General features: G+C 46.6%; 1 protein-coding gene across 1 annotated transcript; it reads right to left on the bottom strand.

Annotated features, from left to right (window-relative positions):
* Window positions 1–6,290: 6,290 nt before the first annotated feature.
* LOC101920096 (olfactory receptor 2AT4) lies at window positions 6,291–8,344 on the bottom strand. Its single transcript, XM_055802877.1, is given in 2 exon segments — window positions 6,291–6,471; window positions 6,473–8,344. Coding segments are annotated over 2 exon segments (927 nt in total). The 5' UTR covers window positions 7,219–8,344.
* Window positions 8,345–20,392: the final 12,048 nt, after the last annotated feature.

Raw genomic sequence — 20,392 nt, 5'->3', positions numbered from 1 at the left:
CAGTGCTAAGCAGGTGAAGAATCACCTCCTCTGACCTGCTGGCAACACTTTTGTCTAATGCAGCCCAGGACACCATTCACCATCTTTGCTGCAAGGGTAGAAGGATGCTGCTACTTCTTGTCTTGAAGACTTGTAGAAAGTTGTGTGGGGCCAAACAGGACCCTTGCAATGACCTCCCCAGGCCCCGTCCTTTCTAATAGCAAGAGCTGGAGAATTTGGTATCTGGTGAGACACTGTACATCTGCTTCTCCTTCTCCCTTCCCTTGGGGTATGCGGGGCTCAGCTCACCCCCAGCACAAGGAGGAATCCTCACAGGGGAAAAGCATCTTCCAGGGCATGGTGCCTCCCCTGCTCCCACCAGCCTGGTGCAGAGGCACCAAGGAGAAAGCTCTCAGCAGCAGGAACAGGGAGGAGGATCCCTCTTGATCCCTTCTTGCCTGGTTGGGTGAAAGAGGAGGCATCTCCTCTCAGACACAGCAACATCCCTGCTCTGATAGGGCAGGTCATCAGCCTCGGATGTGGGAAAGCAGAGGCGTGCAGGGAAGACCAAGGCTTTCACGACCACTGGAAGACCCTGAAAGACAGCCAGCTGTTGGCGGGGTTTGCAGTTGTGCAGGATTCCAAGGAAGAAATGGTGAAGAAAGGCGTTAAGCAGGGAAGCTGCAGTAAAGCCTGACTTGTGAGTGGCTTCCCAGCTGTTCCTTGGGCTCCCAGGGGCTTGGGCCATAAGGCTTTTCTTCTTCTGTGTACAAAAAAAGCCTTCCCCCCCCGGCTCTTGACTATTTTCAGCATGATAAATGCACAGCAAATGTCATGTAGCTCTCTGGGAGTAAAGGGATGCGCTCAAAAGCAGAAAAATCTATGCAAAAAGCAGAGGGGAAAAAACAAATAACCGTGTCACCAAGGCTGCACTGTTGGTGCAAACAATAAAAAATGGTGTTAAACCGCCAAGAAAATGATGATTTCATTCTCCAGATTCTGGGACTGCTGCCATGACATGTCCCAGTGGAGAAGCTGCGTGTCCGGAGGTTTGCCTGCAGGTACCCCCACTGCTCATCCTGCAGTTTTACTTTTATTCTCTTAAAATTAAAAGAAAAAATAAAATGTATCACTCTACTGCAGATGTTATGACATTTCCAACCCAGATTTCCCTGGCTCTTAAATCTATAAAAAGCCCTGGAAACCTCACAGCTTTGTATTTTCCCTGCTATGATGCTGCAGCAAGATCCCTTGTGAGCTGACTAGAACTGATCTGCGTTAAGGAGAGAAGTGTCCAGCCCAGTCACCCTGGTGACTGCAAACATTTCCAGGTGCAGACTATCCCGCATGGAGAAATACAAGAGGCAAGATGACGTGTGCCTGAATCTCTCTCTTTTTTCCCCTTGTTGACTATGGAGGGCTTGGCCCTGATGCATGAGAAGGGGGGAGCATCAGCGGCGGGGGGATGGGGTGCTGCTTGTGGCACCCAGTGTTTTTTTCTGGAGGCTTTTGAGTGACCCTGGTGAACATTGTGCTTTTGGGGGGGGGAAGGAGGTGCATGGGGGTGCCCTGGGGTGCTTCTCTGTGGAGCGCTGTGGTAGGTGAGGCAAGCTTTCGCTTCACACCATGCAGAAACCATCAGACCAAACCAAACAATGAAAACAAATGTATTTTTGATTTCGATGGTGAGCATGAAGGGACCATGGAAAAAGAACATCTGTTTTTACACAAACTTTATGTAGAAGATTTCTGATTGCAAAATAGATTATATAAACACTTATATCATTTTAAGCTGTTGTTATTATTATAATGGCACCTGAAACAGTGTGGCCTTTGCTTCACATCCACTTGTACATAATTTGCACAACGTATAAGCCCATGACCCACTTGGGAAGGGCATCTCTGGCATGAAGAAACAGCAGCAAAAAGGGGTAAAGGGCTCTCGTGATGCAGGGGGAGACCATCAGATGGATGTGGGCACTAATAAGCTCCTTGGGGTGCATATATTTTTATACAGATGCAAAACCAGACAGCTTTTGATTTGATTTTCTGATTTTCTTTCATTTTGAATTGAGAAAAAAATCGGATTGTGGTTTTCCTGCAAGATTTCTGTTGAAAAAGGAGAGTGGCCTGAGCTGCTGGGGTGTGGAGGGGCTGGAGAAGGGGGGCTGACATCCCCGAAGGTGAGGTGGAGAGCAATTTAAGGGCAATGATGAGTATTAGGTAAGAAAATTTGCTGCTTGTATGGAGAATAAAGTATTATGCAGTGTTGTTCAGGCTGACATACAAATTGGGTACGGGAAGGATTTGGGGTTTCTTATTCATAAACAGACTACATCTCATGGCTTGGAAATACCCAGCTACATCTGGAAAACCGGTGCTCAGAGTCTGCAGGTTCTTCTGCTTGATGTAATTCTTATTTTTTGTTTCATATAAAACCGAGAGATTTGGAGCAGAAAACACATTATGTGAATGCAGTGTCTTGTAAAAGGCAGCTGCGTGATCCTCTGGATATTAGTATAATGCTATTGCTGCAGATAACAAATAATATTAGCTGGAAATGGTTTCTAGCTGTTAGGCAAAAATATTATATTGTCAAATGTGATGAATGAGGGAAGTGGAGAAGGCTTTAGCATCCTATCTTGGTAGTTATATTCTGTAATGTTGTTCTGAATGCTGGTTGCAAGCCTTTACCCTGCCTGCTCTAACCTTGCCCTCGAATGCAGATGTTAAGAGCCAGCCGAGGTCTTTGCTTCCCTCTCGAGCAGCCAAGAACATCAGGTTTTACCCAGGTAAAAAAAGTCCAGTTCCTAAAAGTAAATCCACAGGTCACAGTGTACAGAGGGAAAACGCTATTTGAAAATGAGATAAAATCCCTTGGGTGGATTTCCTTCTTTTATATAGTCATGCTGGTGGAGAGGTGCTGGGCTAGGGCTCTCCCCTTCGTTGCAAGCTCTGCTTCTTCTTAGGAGGTTCTAGAAAGGTCCCCTCCTCCTTGAGGCTAAGTCCCAGCAATACTGCAGCATGCAAGGGGGGACAGAAATCCAAGTAATGGCTTCATATTAATAATTTCCAGAGATAAAGGTGCATATGCTGGAATGGTGCCTCCTGGGTGCAGCTCCTGTAGATGGCTCCTGTGAAGGACACAGAGGGGACACCTGGGTTTGGAGTAGGTTCATTCCCTTACAATGAAAAAAAACTTCTAAGAAGTGACAGGTGATGTTCATTTTTTTGTTCATTTTGTGGGCTTTTTCACTCCAGTTTGCCCATAGGTGTTGGGAGGTGAGGAGCAGTGCTGCTGGTGGGTCTCAATATCTCATGCCTGTGGCTGCAGTGGCTGGTTGCCCACTGTGGTTTGTGGTTGAGCCATCACCCAAGACCACCACAGGATTGTTATGACAGCTGAGAACATCACAGAATCACAGAAGGGTTTGGGCTGGAAGGGACCTTCAAGACCAGCCAGTCCCACCCCCTGCCAGGGGCAGGGCCCCCTCCCCCCAGCCCAGGCTGCTCCCAGCCCCGTCCAGCCTGGCCTTGAGCCCTGCCAGGGATGGGGCACCCACAGCTGCTCTGGGCAGCCTGGGCCAGCCCCTCACCACCCTCGCAACAAGGAATTTCTTCCTAAGATCTAATCTAAATGTACTCTCTTTTAGTTTAAAACTACCTACCCGCTGGTGTGGGAAACCCAAATGCATCCTTTCTCCTTGGCTCAATTTTTCTTTTCCTGATGGCCAGCTGAGGGGAGAGCACAGCACTCCCCATTTCTGCATCGACCATGCTCCCTCTTCCCTTGGATTGCACTGGATATGTAATCCCTTTCCAGCATTCCATCGCAGGGATTTGGGAGGAGTTCCCAAGCTGTGGATGAAAAAGGCACGCAAGCCCTGATGGTTGGTTTGGGTTTGGCACCTCCATGATGCCGGGCTCTGCACAGCTCCCTGCTCGATGTGCTGGCTGCTTCCCATCCTCAGGGCACTTGGAAAAATCCATGCAATCAAAATAGTAGCTAAAATTTGTATATTTAGGGCTTTTTTCCTCATGAACACTTGTCTCTGCAAAATGATTTGTTGAGAGGAGTAGAACAATCCTGTATAAGGAGCGAATGCTGGAAGCATTTATGTAGTGATATCTCTGTTTGATGATGGTGCAGCCAATACAGGATTATTGTATCCTGGTTTTATGATTATTCTTCAAGAAGAATGTTACAACATAAAGAGGGTTGGGAGAAAAGTCTTGAGAATTGTTCAAAGTTTGGAAAATGTGTATTACAGTGAGAGCCTCTGGGCGCTTCATTAAGGAAGAGTTTGATTGTCTTGTATGTGAATTTACATGGGCAACAGGGATCTGCTGTCAGACAAAAAATGAAACAAGATCTTATGGTGGGAAATTAGTAACATCAAAGTGGAAATAAGGATTAAGTTTTTAAAGTGAGAGTAATAAAAAAAGAACATTTTACTGGCTGTTGTGAACAGTTCTTCACTGCTAAATGCTTTGTTAGGAGGAGATCTCAACTGAAAACTCCACTCAAGTCAAACTAGAAGTGGTGGAGCTTTGTGCTGCAAGGAAATGTCAGCTCTCCCAGACCCAAAGCCCAGATTCTGCAAAAGATGGGACCAAGGGAAAATTAATGGTCTTTGGCGCCTACTCTCGAACAGAATCTAATCCTGGAAGTCCTCAAAGCTCATTAGAGACCTCCTGGTCCCACAAAAGCTCTTCAGGCACCTGAACTTGGTGTGCTCGTTAGTGCATCTGCAAGATACCTGGTGGAAACCTCTTTCTTGACATGTGTGCAGGTCTCCTGTCTTGTGAAGAGGGATCACTGCTTTTTTTGTGTGCTAACGAGCACACAGGCATCTTTTGTTCTGCCTAGATCCCATGGTGTCTCCTCATTTGGAGTACGGACCTATGCCCAAGCATGGTGGCCACTTTTAGGCAACCAAGACGATGTCATGCCAATGTGCAGAGCATCCTCCCTATCATGAACGTGGCCTTCAGTGACTCTTACAAGCTCACAGGTCCTGCTCACACGCTCATGATGGAGAAGATGCTCTGCTCTGCATGATAGGGAAATGTTTTAAAAACATTTTAAAACCAACATCCTCCACCCAAATCAACCGCTATGTTTAGATGAATTCTTTCTTAGGTATCTTTCAATGAATTCCCAATGTATGTGTCCATTTTTGGTGGTGGGCAGTGCAGGCGAATGGTCATGCCACATCCTTGACAGCCTGGCAGTCTTCTGCTCTTCAGCTCCCTTGGTACTCTGCTCAGAGGCAGCCGAGAGCATTGAAGGCTGGTCACAGGAGGCTAAAGGTGTTAGTGCACTGGAAATGGAGACCCGTCTAGTCTTACATGGGCTGTCAAAGCAATGGGTTGAATCTGCATCTTGAGTTAAAAATGTTAATGGAAGAACAAGTGAGGAGCTAGCCCAAGACTTCCCCCGAATCTGTGTTGCAGACCCCAAACACCTTTAACGAGCTTTGGAAGGTTATGTTAAGCAGATGCTGTAGGAAAGATATATTTCAGTATGTTACTCTTAGAAAAAAACAGGCATGTCTCAAAAGGTCAGAGATGCTCATTTGCACTGGACTATCTGTCTGCTCTGGAGGAAAAAATGAATTAAATAAGCTCTAGATAAAAAATGACAGTTTACGATGCTTGGTAACATCTCTGCCTCAGGTTGGAGGTTCATGGTGTTTTATTGTCTGTTGCTTCACCGTGGCTTTCCTAGTGCAGGAACCTGGGAATCGTGTGGTGGGATGTAAGAGGTGGCTGATAGCCCCGAATTGCACACAGACACCATTTCATTAATTGAATTTGCATTTTTAATTTATCTTTAACTTTTTCTTCAGTTCTGCAGTCCTGGAAAGTGATTTTGTACTTTCCTTGCCCAGGAGCAGCAGCTCAGGGTCACCTCTGTCATTTGTAGGGAAAATAACTGCTTCCACCCCTGAAAGTCTTTAATGGAGGGATTAAAATAATGCATCCTCCACGCTGCACCACGGAGGGGAAAGTGTAAAGAAACATGGTAACGCTCTAGTTCAGCTTTATTTAGTGCATGCACAGCTTTATTTAGTGCTTCAGTGATTTAGTCACTGAAGGATAGAAACCAGACTGGAAAATTATAAATATTACAGCAAGTCTACTGAAGACTTCACAGAAGTAGGCTGAAATACGTGAACGTAGGATATGCCACAGCTCAGACAGAACTCTGAAGGTGACAATGTCTTTATTAACCAGAGGACTGAAATAATAAATAGCATGAGGCTTCTGCACTGCTGTAAATTTTGCTCACATAAACTGTGTTTTTTTTAAAGGGGTAAGATTTTCAGAATAGACTTTTTAACTGCAGATTTTACTTCCTTGTTCCGTAATGTATAAATTAACAAGGGAGTCAAAATAGAGAAGACAATGTTGCTCATGACATGGACATCAACAGGGATGTCTGCTCTGTCGGACACATACGCCACAGTGATGGAGAAGTACATGTTGAAGCAGATGGGAAGTACATGTTGAAAAAGCTCTCATGCGTCTTCCTTTGGAGTTGATCTTTAGTACGGAGAGGGTGATGTGGACGTATGAGAGGGTGACGAGCAACAGAGGGACGACCGACACTGTCATAGCAATGGAGAACCCCAAGAAGGTCTGGAAATCGGCACTGAAGTCTGAGCACGTGGCTTGTACAACAGCCAGGTGGTCACAAAAGCAGTGGTGAACCCTGGCTGTGTGTCCATAAGCCAGCCGAGAGGTCTGCATGATGATGGGCACGGGTATTATCAGCGCAGTGATCCAGGCGCTCGCTGCCAGCTGGATGTTCATTCTTCTTGTCAGCTTGACTGGGTAATGAAAGGGGTTGCAGGTGGCCTCATAGCGGTCGTAAGCCATGACCAGCAGGAGAAGCGCCTTGTTTACCATCAACCCATGAAAACTGTACATCTGCAGATAACAGCCCTGAAACAAGATGGATTTAGCATTGTCCACGAACATTGCCAGCATTTTGGAGATGGTGGTGGTTATGAATAGCACGTCTAACACAGAGAGGTTAATCAGGAAAAAGTACATGGGTTTGTGGAGTGTATGGTCAACCACAGCCGCGGTGACGATGACAGCATTACCAACCAGGATCAGCAGGAAGAATAGCAAGAACATAATGAAGAGGGAAGTCTGGAAATCCTGGAGAGCTGGAAAGCCCACCAAGAAAAAGACTTTAGTGGAAGCATTGCTGCTGCAGCTTTCCATGGTGGGGCTGGTCAAAACGCTTGCAGGGGTTAAGAAGGAGTAAGGAAGTAGGCTGATGTGCAGGAAGACATATCTCTAAGGAGCTTTGCAGAGGTTCTGCAAGGAAAACACACATTGGATGAAATCTCGCAGAGCTGAGCACATTGTGAGCACACAGCTCAGCCCCTCTTGTCTCTAACCTGCAACTGAGATGATTTGGAGTCTCTGTTGATGATGCAGATTATGTCTGCAGATGGCACGCTCTTCAGCTTTGGGCGTGGAGGGCAAGGATTTGTCTCACCTAGCTTTGGGTAGTCTCCATGCAGAGCCCCTGCATCTGGACTGGTCCTCCTGGGTCCCTTTTCTGGTCTGTAGGGAAAAGGGGGATTTTGGGGCGTGCAGCTCCTCTGTCCCATTCTGCACCAAGGAGGAGATGAGCCACCCTATGGAAACGCCCATTTCTCTGCTCTGAGGGAATGTAGGGAATTAGCTCAGCAGTAGTCAATCATCCATCTCTCTTTTGCTAGGTTATTACAACCTTTGCCACCCAAAGTCATTTTAATCACCGTTTTCCATACCTGTGTTACCTCTGGTTGGCTACTTGCGGCTCACTGTGTTTCCCACAGCCATTGCAGCACGTGGATAACATCTGCTGCTGTTGCTGAAATTCAGATGAAAATGTAGAATTTCTTTTGACTTCTAGGTTGTTCCCTGGTACATAAAAGGAAAGGAATTTTCACAGTAATTTTTTTGGCTAATGTAGGTCAGCATCATGCCTTTTACCATAGTAAGAAATGTTTCAGAGATTCATAAAGTTCAAAGACACTGTAATAAAAAGCTAGGAATAAGTATCTATCAGTGACTTCAGCTCCGATGGAGGGGTACACTGTGTGATGACTTAAAGCTCTCACATATCTGCACTTTACGTAATGTAGCTCTGAAATTGCATTATTCATATAAACTTGTCATACCTTTTGGATTTCTCCAGGATGGGTATGAAAGACCGTGCCGTACTTTTCCACTCATTTTACGTGATGAACTTTTAAGATTCCTGAGTTCCAAAGTTTTTCTTTCCTCTCAATAGAAATACTTCCTTTGTTGCTCATAAAGATTTAATGCAAATTGGAAAGGACTATTCTGCCCAAACCCTATGGAATATGCTTGTTTACTGCAGCAAAATAAAACATCTTGGAAACTTCCAGCATCTTCTGTTCAATCCATGAAACAATTGCTGCACTTTCATAGGCACAGATTCCTTTGGAATTTATCTGTTTTCTCTAACTTTGGGTAAATCAAGACTAAGATAATGTTCAGAAGAAAAACCATCCTTTTTTTCATTAGGTTTATGCTAAAAAAAAGGTGACATGCAGCTTATTTAAGTTTTTATGCCTTTTCTTGTTTTCTGTATCCCAATTTAAGAGAGGGGAAATAAAACTCCTTTGGAAATGTTTTGTGCTTGGCCACAAGTAGTTGAGAGTAATGGTTGGTCTTTTGCAATTTCCTAACATCATTAAATCTCTGGCAATTTTCAGATAGTTTTACCTTTCACCCAGAAATTCATCTCTGTAATCATATAGGAGAGATCCATTTAATATTACAGATAAAAAGATTTTCCACCGCACTCAGATTTAAATACAATTGATATCTCGTTTACCCTCTACTTCTCATCTAATCTACCCTTCTCCATTTCTTTCTTGTTATTACTTTTTCTGAACTGGTAAGTTTCAAGGATGTAATTTGTATAAACAATGCCTCTCTATTAAAAAAAACAAGATAATTTATTGTATTGAATTAAAATTGCCAGCATGAATGTCCTTAAAATTAGCATTGATTTGAAGTTGTTTTCAGGCATAGCAGATCAAATTCTCCTTCTTTGGAAGCCTGTTGACAAGTATTGCAATAATATTTTTCCATCCTGGACCCCATGAGAAAAAAGTAAATCAAAACGAAACAATTAATTAGTCAGACAAATATTATTGAATTAACAGAATAGTAGCGACAATAACTCACTTGCACTTTGAAGTTATAACAAGGTCTTCCCCTTCCTTAATGTTATCCTTGGTAGGAAGGGCAAAATGCCTGCAGTAATCAACCAGCAAAGCCACTACTGATATTGAAGGTGTTTGAAGGTGCTGCCCTGCTCCCCACCCAGAGATGCTCTCCAAGATGTTTTCTTGCCTTGAGCTGGGACAGCCACACGTTCTGTTCCTGATGGAGCGTCTCAACAGTTTTGAATCCCCTTGCTGCATGCCGCAGTTCACAGCAGGTGATCGTACAACAGATTTGCATAGTCAGAAGCAGCAAAGGATGAGTTTTCACTACCCAGACAGAGTCTGTCATGTGATGGAAGTGAGCTGTGGTGTTGAGGCTGGTAGAGAAACACCGGAGGAAGACCTGTCTTTCCTTTCCAGACCTGGAGGAGCTTCCCCTGGTTCAATACTGGCCCTTCCTTTGGCATTTCCTTTCCAATGCCTGGGTCACACTCTGGAGGGTGCAAAAGTCTCCATCTCCCCCTCCACACCACCTGAGGCATACACTGATGGCGTAGTGCATGGCCAAGGCAGGGGAGCTGCTCTCAGGGAGGGCCAGCAGCAGCTCTCCCAAGTGCGGGCACAGCTCGAATACAAACAACCACAGAGGATCCCGAACTGTATCTGGTCTAGCTCCATCTCCTTTCTTCAGGATTTTTAGGTCAAGCCTGGTACATGGCTCAGCTGGTTGTAGGAGGATGGGAAATCACAAAGACAACGTGCTGGGCAATATCTCTGGCTGCTTGGGAGTTTCCTTGGGTACCATCCCTGCAGGTTGGCCCCTGGTTCTTAATTCCACCTCAGACAGGAGCCCAGGACTGCTCCATACACCGTGCTCAGGTATGTCTAGGTATGTTGGCCCATGTACAACCCCTTTACATGGACAACCAGGTGACTACTTCAGCCGTCTGTGAGCAGCCCATCTCCTTGCCCTCTCCATCCCTGAGACCGTTGCCTCTAAACCTCACAGCTTCTTCTTTTGGAGGCTTTGTCAAGCATGGCTGAAGCCAAGGGAAAAAAATGACAGCCCTTGAGAGCTGCGTGGACTGGGAAATTGAGGCACGTGGCATGAGAAGACAGTGCCACCTGGCTCTGTGGTCAATGAATGGAGACATTCCCTTTGAGGTGCAATTCATAGATACCAAACTAAACTCCTTCTCCAAGTGACCTCCCACACAAACATCCCCTTGCTCCAGGTGCCTACATAAATACCTTCACCGTCCCTTAACTGTCTTCAGTGAAAGCTGTTGGATTGCAATTAGAAAGGGTTAAATCCTTTCCTGTGTAAATAGTTTCTGGTGCACTCAGGCTTCTGTGGTGCAGGATCACCCATGGACACCATACAGAAAAATATGGATTTGATTACCATATTAGCAATTGGTGAATAATTGCACCCACCTGCATCTCAGGAGCATCTAGATACCTAACAAAAACTCAAACCTGTCTCACTTCTCTTGCTCTGACCCAGTCATTCCTCCAAACTGCAGTCATGTCTTTGATAAATGAAAGAGCTGGAGAGCTCTGCTAGGTGGTGGGGTCTGGTGGTGCTCCTGGAGTGTATCCTCATCATTTTGCCCAGAATGATCCCTGGGAAGAGAAGTCAAGCCAGAATATAGGTGGGGTTTAGATACCAGTTCCTTGGGTCCAGTGTCCTGAGGCTGAATCCTCAGACTGGGGGAGATGGGGTCAGCAGAGCATCACTGAGGGCTTGGCAAGAGGTTGGGATCTTTTTGGGAATGTGAGGACACAAAGACGGATCCCAGTGTGGTTTGCTGTGTAAAGTGTGAGATGGGATTCATGCCAGAGTGAGCCAGATAGTTTTTAAACAGAATCTTTGAAATAAACTTTTACTGTCATGGGTGGTTTGCAGGCATCTTTGAATCCTCAGTAATTTTTCCTAAATTTCTCACCCCCTGCCATTCTCCAGTCATGTCCTGACCAAAAGCCATCAGAGCCAGAATCAAGAAGATGGTGGAGCTGTGCAAAGTCCCCCCTGAATGGACTTAGTGCCCTTGACAGCCTCCAAGTGCTGACAACACTTGTTGAGGTTTTGGTGTGAGATTCACACCTTCTCCATCATGTTTCTGCTGTGGATATATTCCTGCCGTCCACATCTCACTCCAGGGACTAACAAGGAGACACCAGCTGCATTTCCATGTAGACAAACCCACATAACTGTGGTTTCCTGAGCTTAGAGTAGGGATGAGAAAAGTCTCCCCTACGTTTAGTCATTTGAACATATAGTTCTGATATTCTTCTAGAAGAATAGGTGATAAAATATCTCTTGTATGGCACGGAGGAGGAGCTCATTGCTTACTATAAACCATTCCAGATGTGATCTTGTCAGCTGTAATTTAATTTTTAATTACAGGTAGCTTCAGATGCACCCGCTATAGGTGATCCTGGGATTATCTAGCCTCTGATAGATAATTGATGGGGAAAAATGTTACAGGACAACAATCCTTCCCTCAGGATGGCAATTTTATTAAACTCCTCAATTTTGTGAAACACCCACACCCTCAGGTCTAAGAGCGGCTCCGGCTTAAAATGTCATCACTGGCTTCCCTGGGGACAGGACAAAGTCACTCAAGGTGTTGGTTTACAACAGTCTGCTTAACTTGAATGTTGTATGGTCTTGAGCACACCAATGTCTGGTGGTATGTGAGAGATGTCCTCCCAGGAGTGCAGCTCTGTAGGACCCCAGTGCTGTCACCACCATGGTGTCTGCAGCTGGCCGAGGTGGGATGGCCATGGTGGCGGGAGGATGGAGAGGTCAGCACAAATGCTTACACCTTATCAGGTTTGAGGTCCCTGTTCTGGCCCAAGGCTATGATGGGTGAGATGCTCCCCTGGGGAAGCTCATCTCATTTGGAAGCAGACATCTGGAACAGCTGGAGAAGCTGCACCATGAAAATGCTACACATGAAGCTGCAGGGACTTGCTCAAGTGTGACTGGCAGATGTCAGCAAAGGAGGCTGCTAAATGCTTTAAGACAAATGACCACATCACCGAATTGTTGAGGTTGGAAGGCACCTCTTGAGATCATCTGCGTCACCTGCAGCAGGTTGCCCAGGACTCTGTCTAGTCAGGTTTTGAGTATCTCCACAGATGGAGACTTCACGACCCCTCTGAGCAACCTGTGCCAGGGTTTGGGTGGGGGACAGATCCCTTCCCTGTGCTACGGCTGACTGAGTAGCAGCCTTCCCGTGCCATCCCTGCTTCCCAAGCACATCTGGCCAGGTGTGGGACAGGGCAGCAAAGCTGTCAGGCAGAAGCCGACCAGACCTTCCTGAATGAGACCCTGGTGCCTCTTGAAGGCCAAGTCCTTTCACCTGGGAGCTCCCACTCTTCCTAGGGTGTGGCAGAAGAGCCAAGCTTCATGCTAGTTCAGCTCAGTTCATTACTTTTTCGTCTCCTTTTCTACCCTCTCCTTCCCTTCGCCTTCAGACTTGTCTGAGCTACCTTCTCCCACTGCCACATTGCTCCTCCAGCTCATGAACCGCTTCTCCTCTGCTGTCTGCCATTGCATGGGTCTCACTGGTGCTCCCTGTGGTTTCCACTCCTTGCTCAGAGCCCAGACACCCCATGTCCCACCCTCACCTTCCCTCAATCTGCAAATTGTTCTGCAATTTTTCAAAAACTGACAAGTTGCAAACCAACGCGGTTGCCACTCCTACCCTGTCCCCCCTTGCACGCTCATCTCTGGTCATCTGGTTTCTGCGGTCACTTCTTGGAGCACCTCTTGGTGCAAGAAGACCAGGGGCATCTGTCCACTTTTTGCCATGCAGGGGGCAGGATCTGGCCCTGCCCCGTGGACATGAGAACAAGTAATGTCAACACTAAGCCATGGTCATGCTTAGCGCAAACAGGGCAGGTAATGACTCTGCTTGTTTCCATGCATTTTCTAACGTACATTTTTGGGAACAATTTCCCACTTGAATTTCTGATTGCATCCGAGTGGACGTGGTGCCCCTGATGGCAGAGCTCCTGGGTCCTCATATTAAAAATACTCCCCGTAAACATTCGGAAGAAGTTGCATTTCCAAATGTGTTTGCTTTGAAACACTCATTCTTACACTTGGGTGGCAACACTGGTAAAAACAGCGAAATTGGTCTCTCCGTGGCTTGCAGCTCTTTGGGGTTTTAGAAATGTTTTTCAGAATAATTAATATCTAGGGACAGCATAATCAGGGCTTGCAGGGCTGGTGCTGGAGTGTGCTGAAACCTCGGGGAGCCTGAGCCTCTGATTGCTTGGGTCCCAGTGAGCATGCAGGAAGAGCTTTAAAGTTTTAAACTTTTTGTTTTGTTTTGTTTATTTGCAGATCTGACACATTAAGAAGTTCTGGGTGACTTGGTCTATGGCGAGAGGTTACACTTTGGGCTGCTCTGCAGAGGTGGGGCGTCACCCTGGAGCCACTTTTCGTTCTCCCATAAGCAAACTCCGCTGTACCCTGTGGATGTCCCAGAGCAGCACAAGTGCTTTCATTCTCCTAACTATGACTTGCCGGCAAATACTTTCATTTTCATATATATGCTAGATTCAAAGAGAAAAGCTCCAGTGAAGAATTCATTTATGCAAAAATTTCTTACATGGATGCTATCTGAAATAGATTTCACTCTTTCTGTTTCATTATTTCTCTGTTTTTAAGATAAAACATAAAAATAATAATAAAAAAATAAATTAGCAGTGTTTGGCCAAGAACATAAGAGCACAGCTGGTGCCCAGCCGTGTCAGACCATGGCCCAGCTCACCCCGTCTGCTGTTCACAATGGAGATGCTGATGGGGAAAGCCCCTTCCTGGGCTCCTCTGCATTCACACTGCCCCAGCAGCCAACACTGTCACACAGCCCCTTCACCATCTGTTCATCGACCACTTGTCCATCAACTTGACTTGCTGGTCCTCTGCATCTCTACAGCCTTGTGGGCTGTAAATTCCCCTTTAACCTGCTGGTCCTCTGCATTTCTACAGCCTCATGGGCTGCAAATCCCCAAGATTCATTGCCTGCTGCACAAAACCAGGACTTCCCTGTTATAAACTGTTCCTTTACTGATTTCAGTGAGCATCCCCTGGTCCTGCTGTTGTGTGGATTCACATATCAGATCTGCGTCCACCATATCTCCACCCTCTTCGCCCTCCTCCGTGCTCGAGCTGGGAGTGATCCTATATAGGAGCAAACCAATGCTTTTGGAATAATGAACCCAGTTTAAAAGATTATTGACCACCCCATTGATTTTGAATTCCAAAAGTTCTGGGTAGGAAAATACTCATTTGTCTTTGTGTGCGTAAAACACTGGATGTCACTCTTCAGCTACACAATTTTGCCAAGCGTGCACAATCGATTCTTAATAAAATAGCTGGATAAGGAAAGATAAATAAATGGATGTGCTACAAACAAGGTGAATGTCACAGTGAGATCTAATCAGTATTTGGATGCCATAAAAATGCATTTCCCTACAGTGCGTGAATCCTATATAAATCGTCCCCATAGCTCAAGTTGCAAAAAAGAGAACAGAGAGGGGTATTGGGGCAGGGTGAGGGTGACACCTTCCTTCCCCCAGTGTGTTTTGTCTGTGCACGAGGCATGTGCCATGCTATTAGGAAGGGATGAAAGAGTCAGTGATTCCCCAAAGCACAGCCGGTCTTATGCAGCTTGTACCCCACAGCTTCCCAGGTGCTCTTCGGGTGAGTGGCCCCAGATTTATAGGCAGGGCTGGGGGTTTTCTGTGCAGTGGGTTGAGAGGTGGGTGGTGGTGACTTGATTCACTGGGAAATTCATCTGAACAGCCCTGACTTTGCAGATGGGGAAACTGAGACTGGCAGGAAGCCGAGATGTCCCTAGGACCTGCTCCAGATGCAGGTGGCTGCAGTCCTAGCTCACACAAAACTGTGAGCAGCAAGAACCCAGAACTGCTGTTTGTTTTTTCCTTTTGCCTAGCTAAAAATTGACAGTTAAATTATTTTTCTTTTAATTATTTCCTCTCTTTGCCCAGAGATGTGCACAGAAATAAAATTCATTCCCAGTCCCAGGAGTCTCTGGAGAGCTGCTGAGCTGAGGGTTAAGGATGCTCTGGGCATCCGGACTCCGGGACTTTGCAGGCTCCCTGCTCGCATGGAGGGAGCGTCCTCCTTCTCTGCTCTAACACTGCCACCCCCCGGCACACCAGCACACAGTTCCCCGCCTGGGGGGGGGGGCCCAGTGTCCCTAGGGCCCGCCCGATTCCTCCTCTTCTCTTGCCGGTGGCAGAAGAGGTCATCCATCCATCCTTCCTTCCATCCATCTGCCCACTTGCCCATCCCCTCCATCACCCATCTCCATCCCAAGCTTCAGTGGTAACTACCAGCTGATGCTTTGCATGTTCCCACCAGCTTTTCAGCATGTAAATAGTGCACCCCCCATTATTTTGGGGGGATACATGGCTCAAGTGACTGGCACTTGGGTGGGAGCCCCTCACGCCTTACCTCCTTGCAGTGTCCATCAGCCACACAAACCCGCTGTCTGCATACAGCATCCAGGTTTTCCTCTATGGCTGGATTCGTGAGCGATGGACGCGCTTTTGACACCCCCTAGTGCAGCACTGTGAGCTAAGAAAGGGTTTGGGGTTCTGTCAGCACAGCCGTGCCTAGCGCAGGGACTTGGAGCAATGTGCTGGTGGAGCAAGGCTTGCCAGGGTTTGCAGTGTCTGTCCTGGACCCACGGTGCAGGCCCTGGATGGGTTGGCTGGAAAAACCTTTGTGGCCACCAGTCAAGCCTCCTCCTCTGAACGGGACTGTCACCTGCATGGCTGAAGGCACCATGTCCTCAGAGCTTCCTTTGTTTTTTTTTTTTTTGTTTTTTTTGTTTTTTTGGTTTTTTGGGGGTTTTTTTGTTTGTTTTTGTTTTTGTTTTTTGGTTTTGTTTTGTTTTGTTTTTTTTCTATTGGGCCCAAAGGAGCTACCTGGAGGTGGGAATCTCCATTTGGTCAGGTGGAGCCCTATAGTGAGATGTGCATTGATCAGGGCCCTGCAGACCTCATGTTAGAATCATAGAATCACAGAAGGGTTTGGGTTGGAAGGGACCTTCAAGACCACCCAGTCCCACCCCCCTGCCACGGGCAGAGACACCTCCACCAGCCCAGGTTGCTCAGAGCCCAGTCCAGCCTGGCCTGGAATGTTTCCAGGGATGGGGCATCTACCACCTCTCATTAGGCAACCTAAATGCCTGAATTTGCACTGTGACTCCAGGGACATCCAATGAAGCCACCAGCAGGTCCGTCAAAGCAAACAAGAAGAGATGGCTCTTCATAAGGAGTCCCATCCATCCGGTCATTAAACTCCTCCCATGGCATACTACAAGATAAAGCTGACACAAATTCAAGGAGGGACCTGGGATGTCAGTGGAAAAGAAAGTCAAGGTTGCTAAATAGTGACCGTCCTGACTCAGGGGAATGTTGCACTGTGAATGATTATACTCTTGGGGCCACTGTTGGACCATCTCAGGGGTGGGGTGGGCTGCTGGCCACCTGGACATGGGTGTCTTCTTCTTAATTGCTCCTGCAACCTTGAGAGCTCCTTGCAAGCAGGACGGTTGCTCAGATGTGGACATTTTCTTCTCCTGTTTAGAAAACCCAATTAGTCTAACTTGATGAGAAGGGGCCATTGTGCCTGGGAGGTATTTTTCTGATGTTGCTGCAGCTGAGCTCAGCCCTTTGGAGAGGTGGCCAAGTGTCCTGCTCATCGGAGGCTCTCTTGGTGTAGAACAGAGATCAATGATGGAGCACGTCAGCTTTCCTGTGAGACTCAATCATTTGGAAATCAAAGGAAAAAAAATTAAACTTCAATATTTTGAGGTTATTCCGTGTCATCCTGCTGAGGCAAAGGTTGTGATGGAGAGGACTTCGGAGCTTGCTGAATGTCACTGCGGTGCTGCCCATGCTGTCCCTCCTTGGCTGTCAGCAGTAGCTGGCTCTAAGCTTGGCTTATCTCCGCGTGCAGCTGGCACAGCGGGGCTTAGTGTGGCTCCTGCCTGTTTTCTCAGCTGCTTTTGCTCTGCGCTGTTCCAGATTTACAGCCTCTTGCCATGACTTTCCAAACGCAGCACTGGCAATGACCCTGTCCTTCAGTCTTCTAAAATAAGGCCCAAGTAATTTTAAAATACTGAAGTTATCCAAGCACTCCCCAAACCCCTCTTTCACCATTTGTGGCTCCATCCTTTCCCCTCCACTGTAGGTGTCCACTTTGCTTGCAGCTGCTGTTGACCTTTCGGTGAACATTGATGTGAAAAAAGCCATTAGGCGGTGTTGGCTGGCAATGCCACAATGGAGCAGAAGACCAGCTCCTCCCTGGGCTTCCTCCTTTCTGTGTACTGGTGGCCATCCTTGCAGCTCTGGTGGCTGTCCTTGCTGGCTGGCTCCCTGCTATGGTGCTCCTGCTGCTCTTCAGTATTGTCCCAGTGATCTCACCTGGTTCCCACCTTCCCTGGGCTTCCTTCTTGGCTCAAAGCCAGAGCACCAGCCCACACTCTTACAACACTTTCCATCCATCCCTTGAATTAAAAATCCCTCATTTCTGTAAACTTCAGTTTTTTTGACCCTGTTAGCTGCCTGCAAATCTTCCTCCACCTGATCTTTATGGCTTTCTAGCAGACCCACACAACAGCATTCATTTTCTTGTCCCTTCTCCTAGGGGCTTGCAGCCAGTGTAATCCTTGGTGTGGTCTGAACTCCAGAATAAATCTGTACCTCTGTGATGGTACCGAAGCCATCACATTCCTCTTTTGCCCCTGTCTGCCCTTCCTGAAAACATTAGTCCTTTTTCTATTAATATTTGAGTTGCGTGAATTTTTCACTGGGTCTTTAACGGGTCAGTAGGAGCCACTGACCCAAGTCCAGGCTTCCAGCTCTTCCTATTTCCCTCCACACTCCTTGCACTGAGATACACCTGGGATGCTGGGTGGACTGACCCATCATCATCTTCATCGCTAACCCCTCTTAGGACTAACCCTATTTCTGCGTGGGTCTAGGTCCTCATCTGGGTCCTGCTCCTTCCCTGCTTTCCCTGCCTGCTGCCTTTGCTCCTCATTCAGGATTTATGGATGAAAGCCAGTGAGTGTCTGTGTGGAGAGCTGCTCATCATGCAACCCTCTCACATCTCCACTGGCCTCCTTCTCCCTAGCAAAGTCTGTGCTAGGGCAGAGCAATTTCAGGATGACTTTTGTTATTACTGGAATTTCCTGGTGAGGACACAGTAAAAAAAAAAAGAAATAAATCTTTAATCTGCAGTATTGGGGAGAATCCTGTTTGGATTCTGCTGGAACTGCTCTGCCCTTCCTTGTCCCCTGCATCCTTGCAGCATCACTCTCCAGTTTCAGCGATATCCAGCTGGTGGCATCATGGAGAGCAAAATCCCCAAACCCTTCTCTTCCCCCTGGAGTTGTCATCTCTCATGGGCTGCATTTCTTGAAGGATCATATTTCTCACTCCCACACATTTTTAACTGAAATTCTCCCAGATGGAGTTTTGCAATGTCAAAATGATTTTTTAAATCACTTTAGCCCAAACAGGACGTCTCTCCTTGCTGGGCCATACAGCCTGGCTTTGCCTCCCGAGGACCTTCCCATTCTACAGACCGCTTTCTCATCCCTTTAGATTGGGCTGGGTCTGGCCTTGGTGGGATTACATTTCAATTGGTAGGTGACAGTAAAAAATCTTCAGAAAAAAAGAAAAAGGGTGCTGGTGAAAATGGGAAGCATTCAGTGCTTTAGCAGGGCTGTAATAGCATTTACTTGCCTAGCAATTTATTTAGCTTACTGTAGTAAAGACAAAGTGTATTAAAATTTAGATAACTTTGAGGGCTGATAAAGGCACAGTTCTTCTAAGGATTTCTGTGTATAAATTCATGTAAAGTCTCACTTCAATAATAACTGCAAATTACAAATGCTTCCAAGAAGCAAGAACTCGTTCAATTATTAAGCACCCGGTGGTGCCTGCCTTGAACTCGCTGCAGTCTGGCTCAGGGACTAATTACTTTTCAATAAGATCCTTCTTAGGAGAAACCCTGCCCCCCCTCATAGCAACGCTGTGGGCACTCAGGTCATTAGAAGCAATTAAGGCTAATTGTTATCCGGCATGGACAGAACAGCTTTAGGGAATGGCAGGAGATGGCAGGACCTTGCTCTCCCCATTAGATGTAGATCAAGCTGCCCACACTAGGCATGGTCAGGTGGCTGTTTCCCATGCATTCAGCTTCAATAATTCTGCTGCCATCACGAACACCATTAATTAGTATCCATCTACAGCCTCAGCAGAAAGACCGTGTGGGCAACAAAGGTGTTTGCAAAGTACCTTCTGCATTTTAAAGCCGTGCTGAAAGGGTGGCGGGTGTAAGTGCTCACCCAGTGGACATCCTCGACTAAGGGAAGACTTTGCTTTCCACACTGGCCCCGCTTGTATGATGTGCTTCATAAAGAAAACCAAACCACCCCAAAAACAAACAAAAAAAACGCCCAGAAAAAAATAGAGAACCAGATGTTCCTCTTAGTGCATTCTTGCTATGTGCATACTCAAGTTTTAGCCTTTACATAATGCCATTAGGTTTCCCAATTAACATGTAGCACTCAGATGTAGTGAGGGGTGGAAATCTGTCCCAGACTGCAAAGGATCATGACTTGCAAGCTGTTTTTTTTAAAAAAAAACTGAATCACAAACAGCATGATGGCCTCTGTCCATAAATCACAGTCTCTCTGACACCATGTCCCCGAGGAGTGAAGTGCATTAATAGACTTGAAACTCTCTGAGAAGTGCATCTTGTGCAATTATGCAGGAACATAAATGCTCTGAGCTCAGGCAGCCTCTGAGTGCGGCGTTAATCTCCTGCTGGAAGGTTTTCAAGTCAAAGCATATCCTTCAGGAAACATTATTCCTTCTGTGTTATTCATAAAACCCCATATTTTGAAAGACTTTCCATGACTGAAGGCATCTCACACATCACAGGCGATGCTGTCCCAAAATAGTTACGCCCAAGGGAGCGGGCTGGCAGTTTTGCAAGAACAGAATGGGGGAAAGTTGTAGTTTTTCCCTTTCTTGTTTTCCTCCTCCTTTACCCAAGGCAGGATTTCTCTCTGCCTTTTCCCAGTTATTGCTGCAGATGTCGAAACCCAGTTCTGTCGCAATTTTCTCTCCTGTGTGTC

This window comes from Falco peregrinus, chromosome 4 (assembly GCF_023634155.1).
Source record: "Falco peregrinus isolate bFalPer1 chromosome 4, bFalPer1.pri, whole genome shotgun sequence".
Taxonomy (NCBI): Eukaryota; Metazoa; Chordata; class Aves; order Falconiformes; family Falconidae; genus Falco; species Falco peregrinus.
This window is presented reverse-complemented; position numbering and strand designations above follow the sequence as displayed.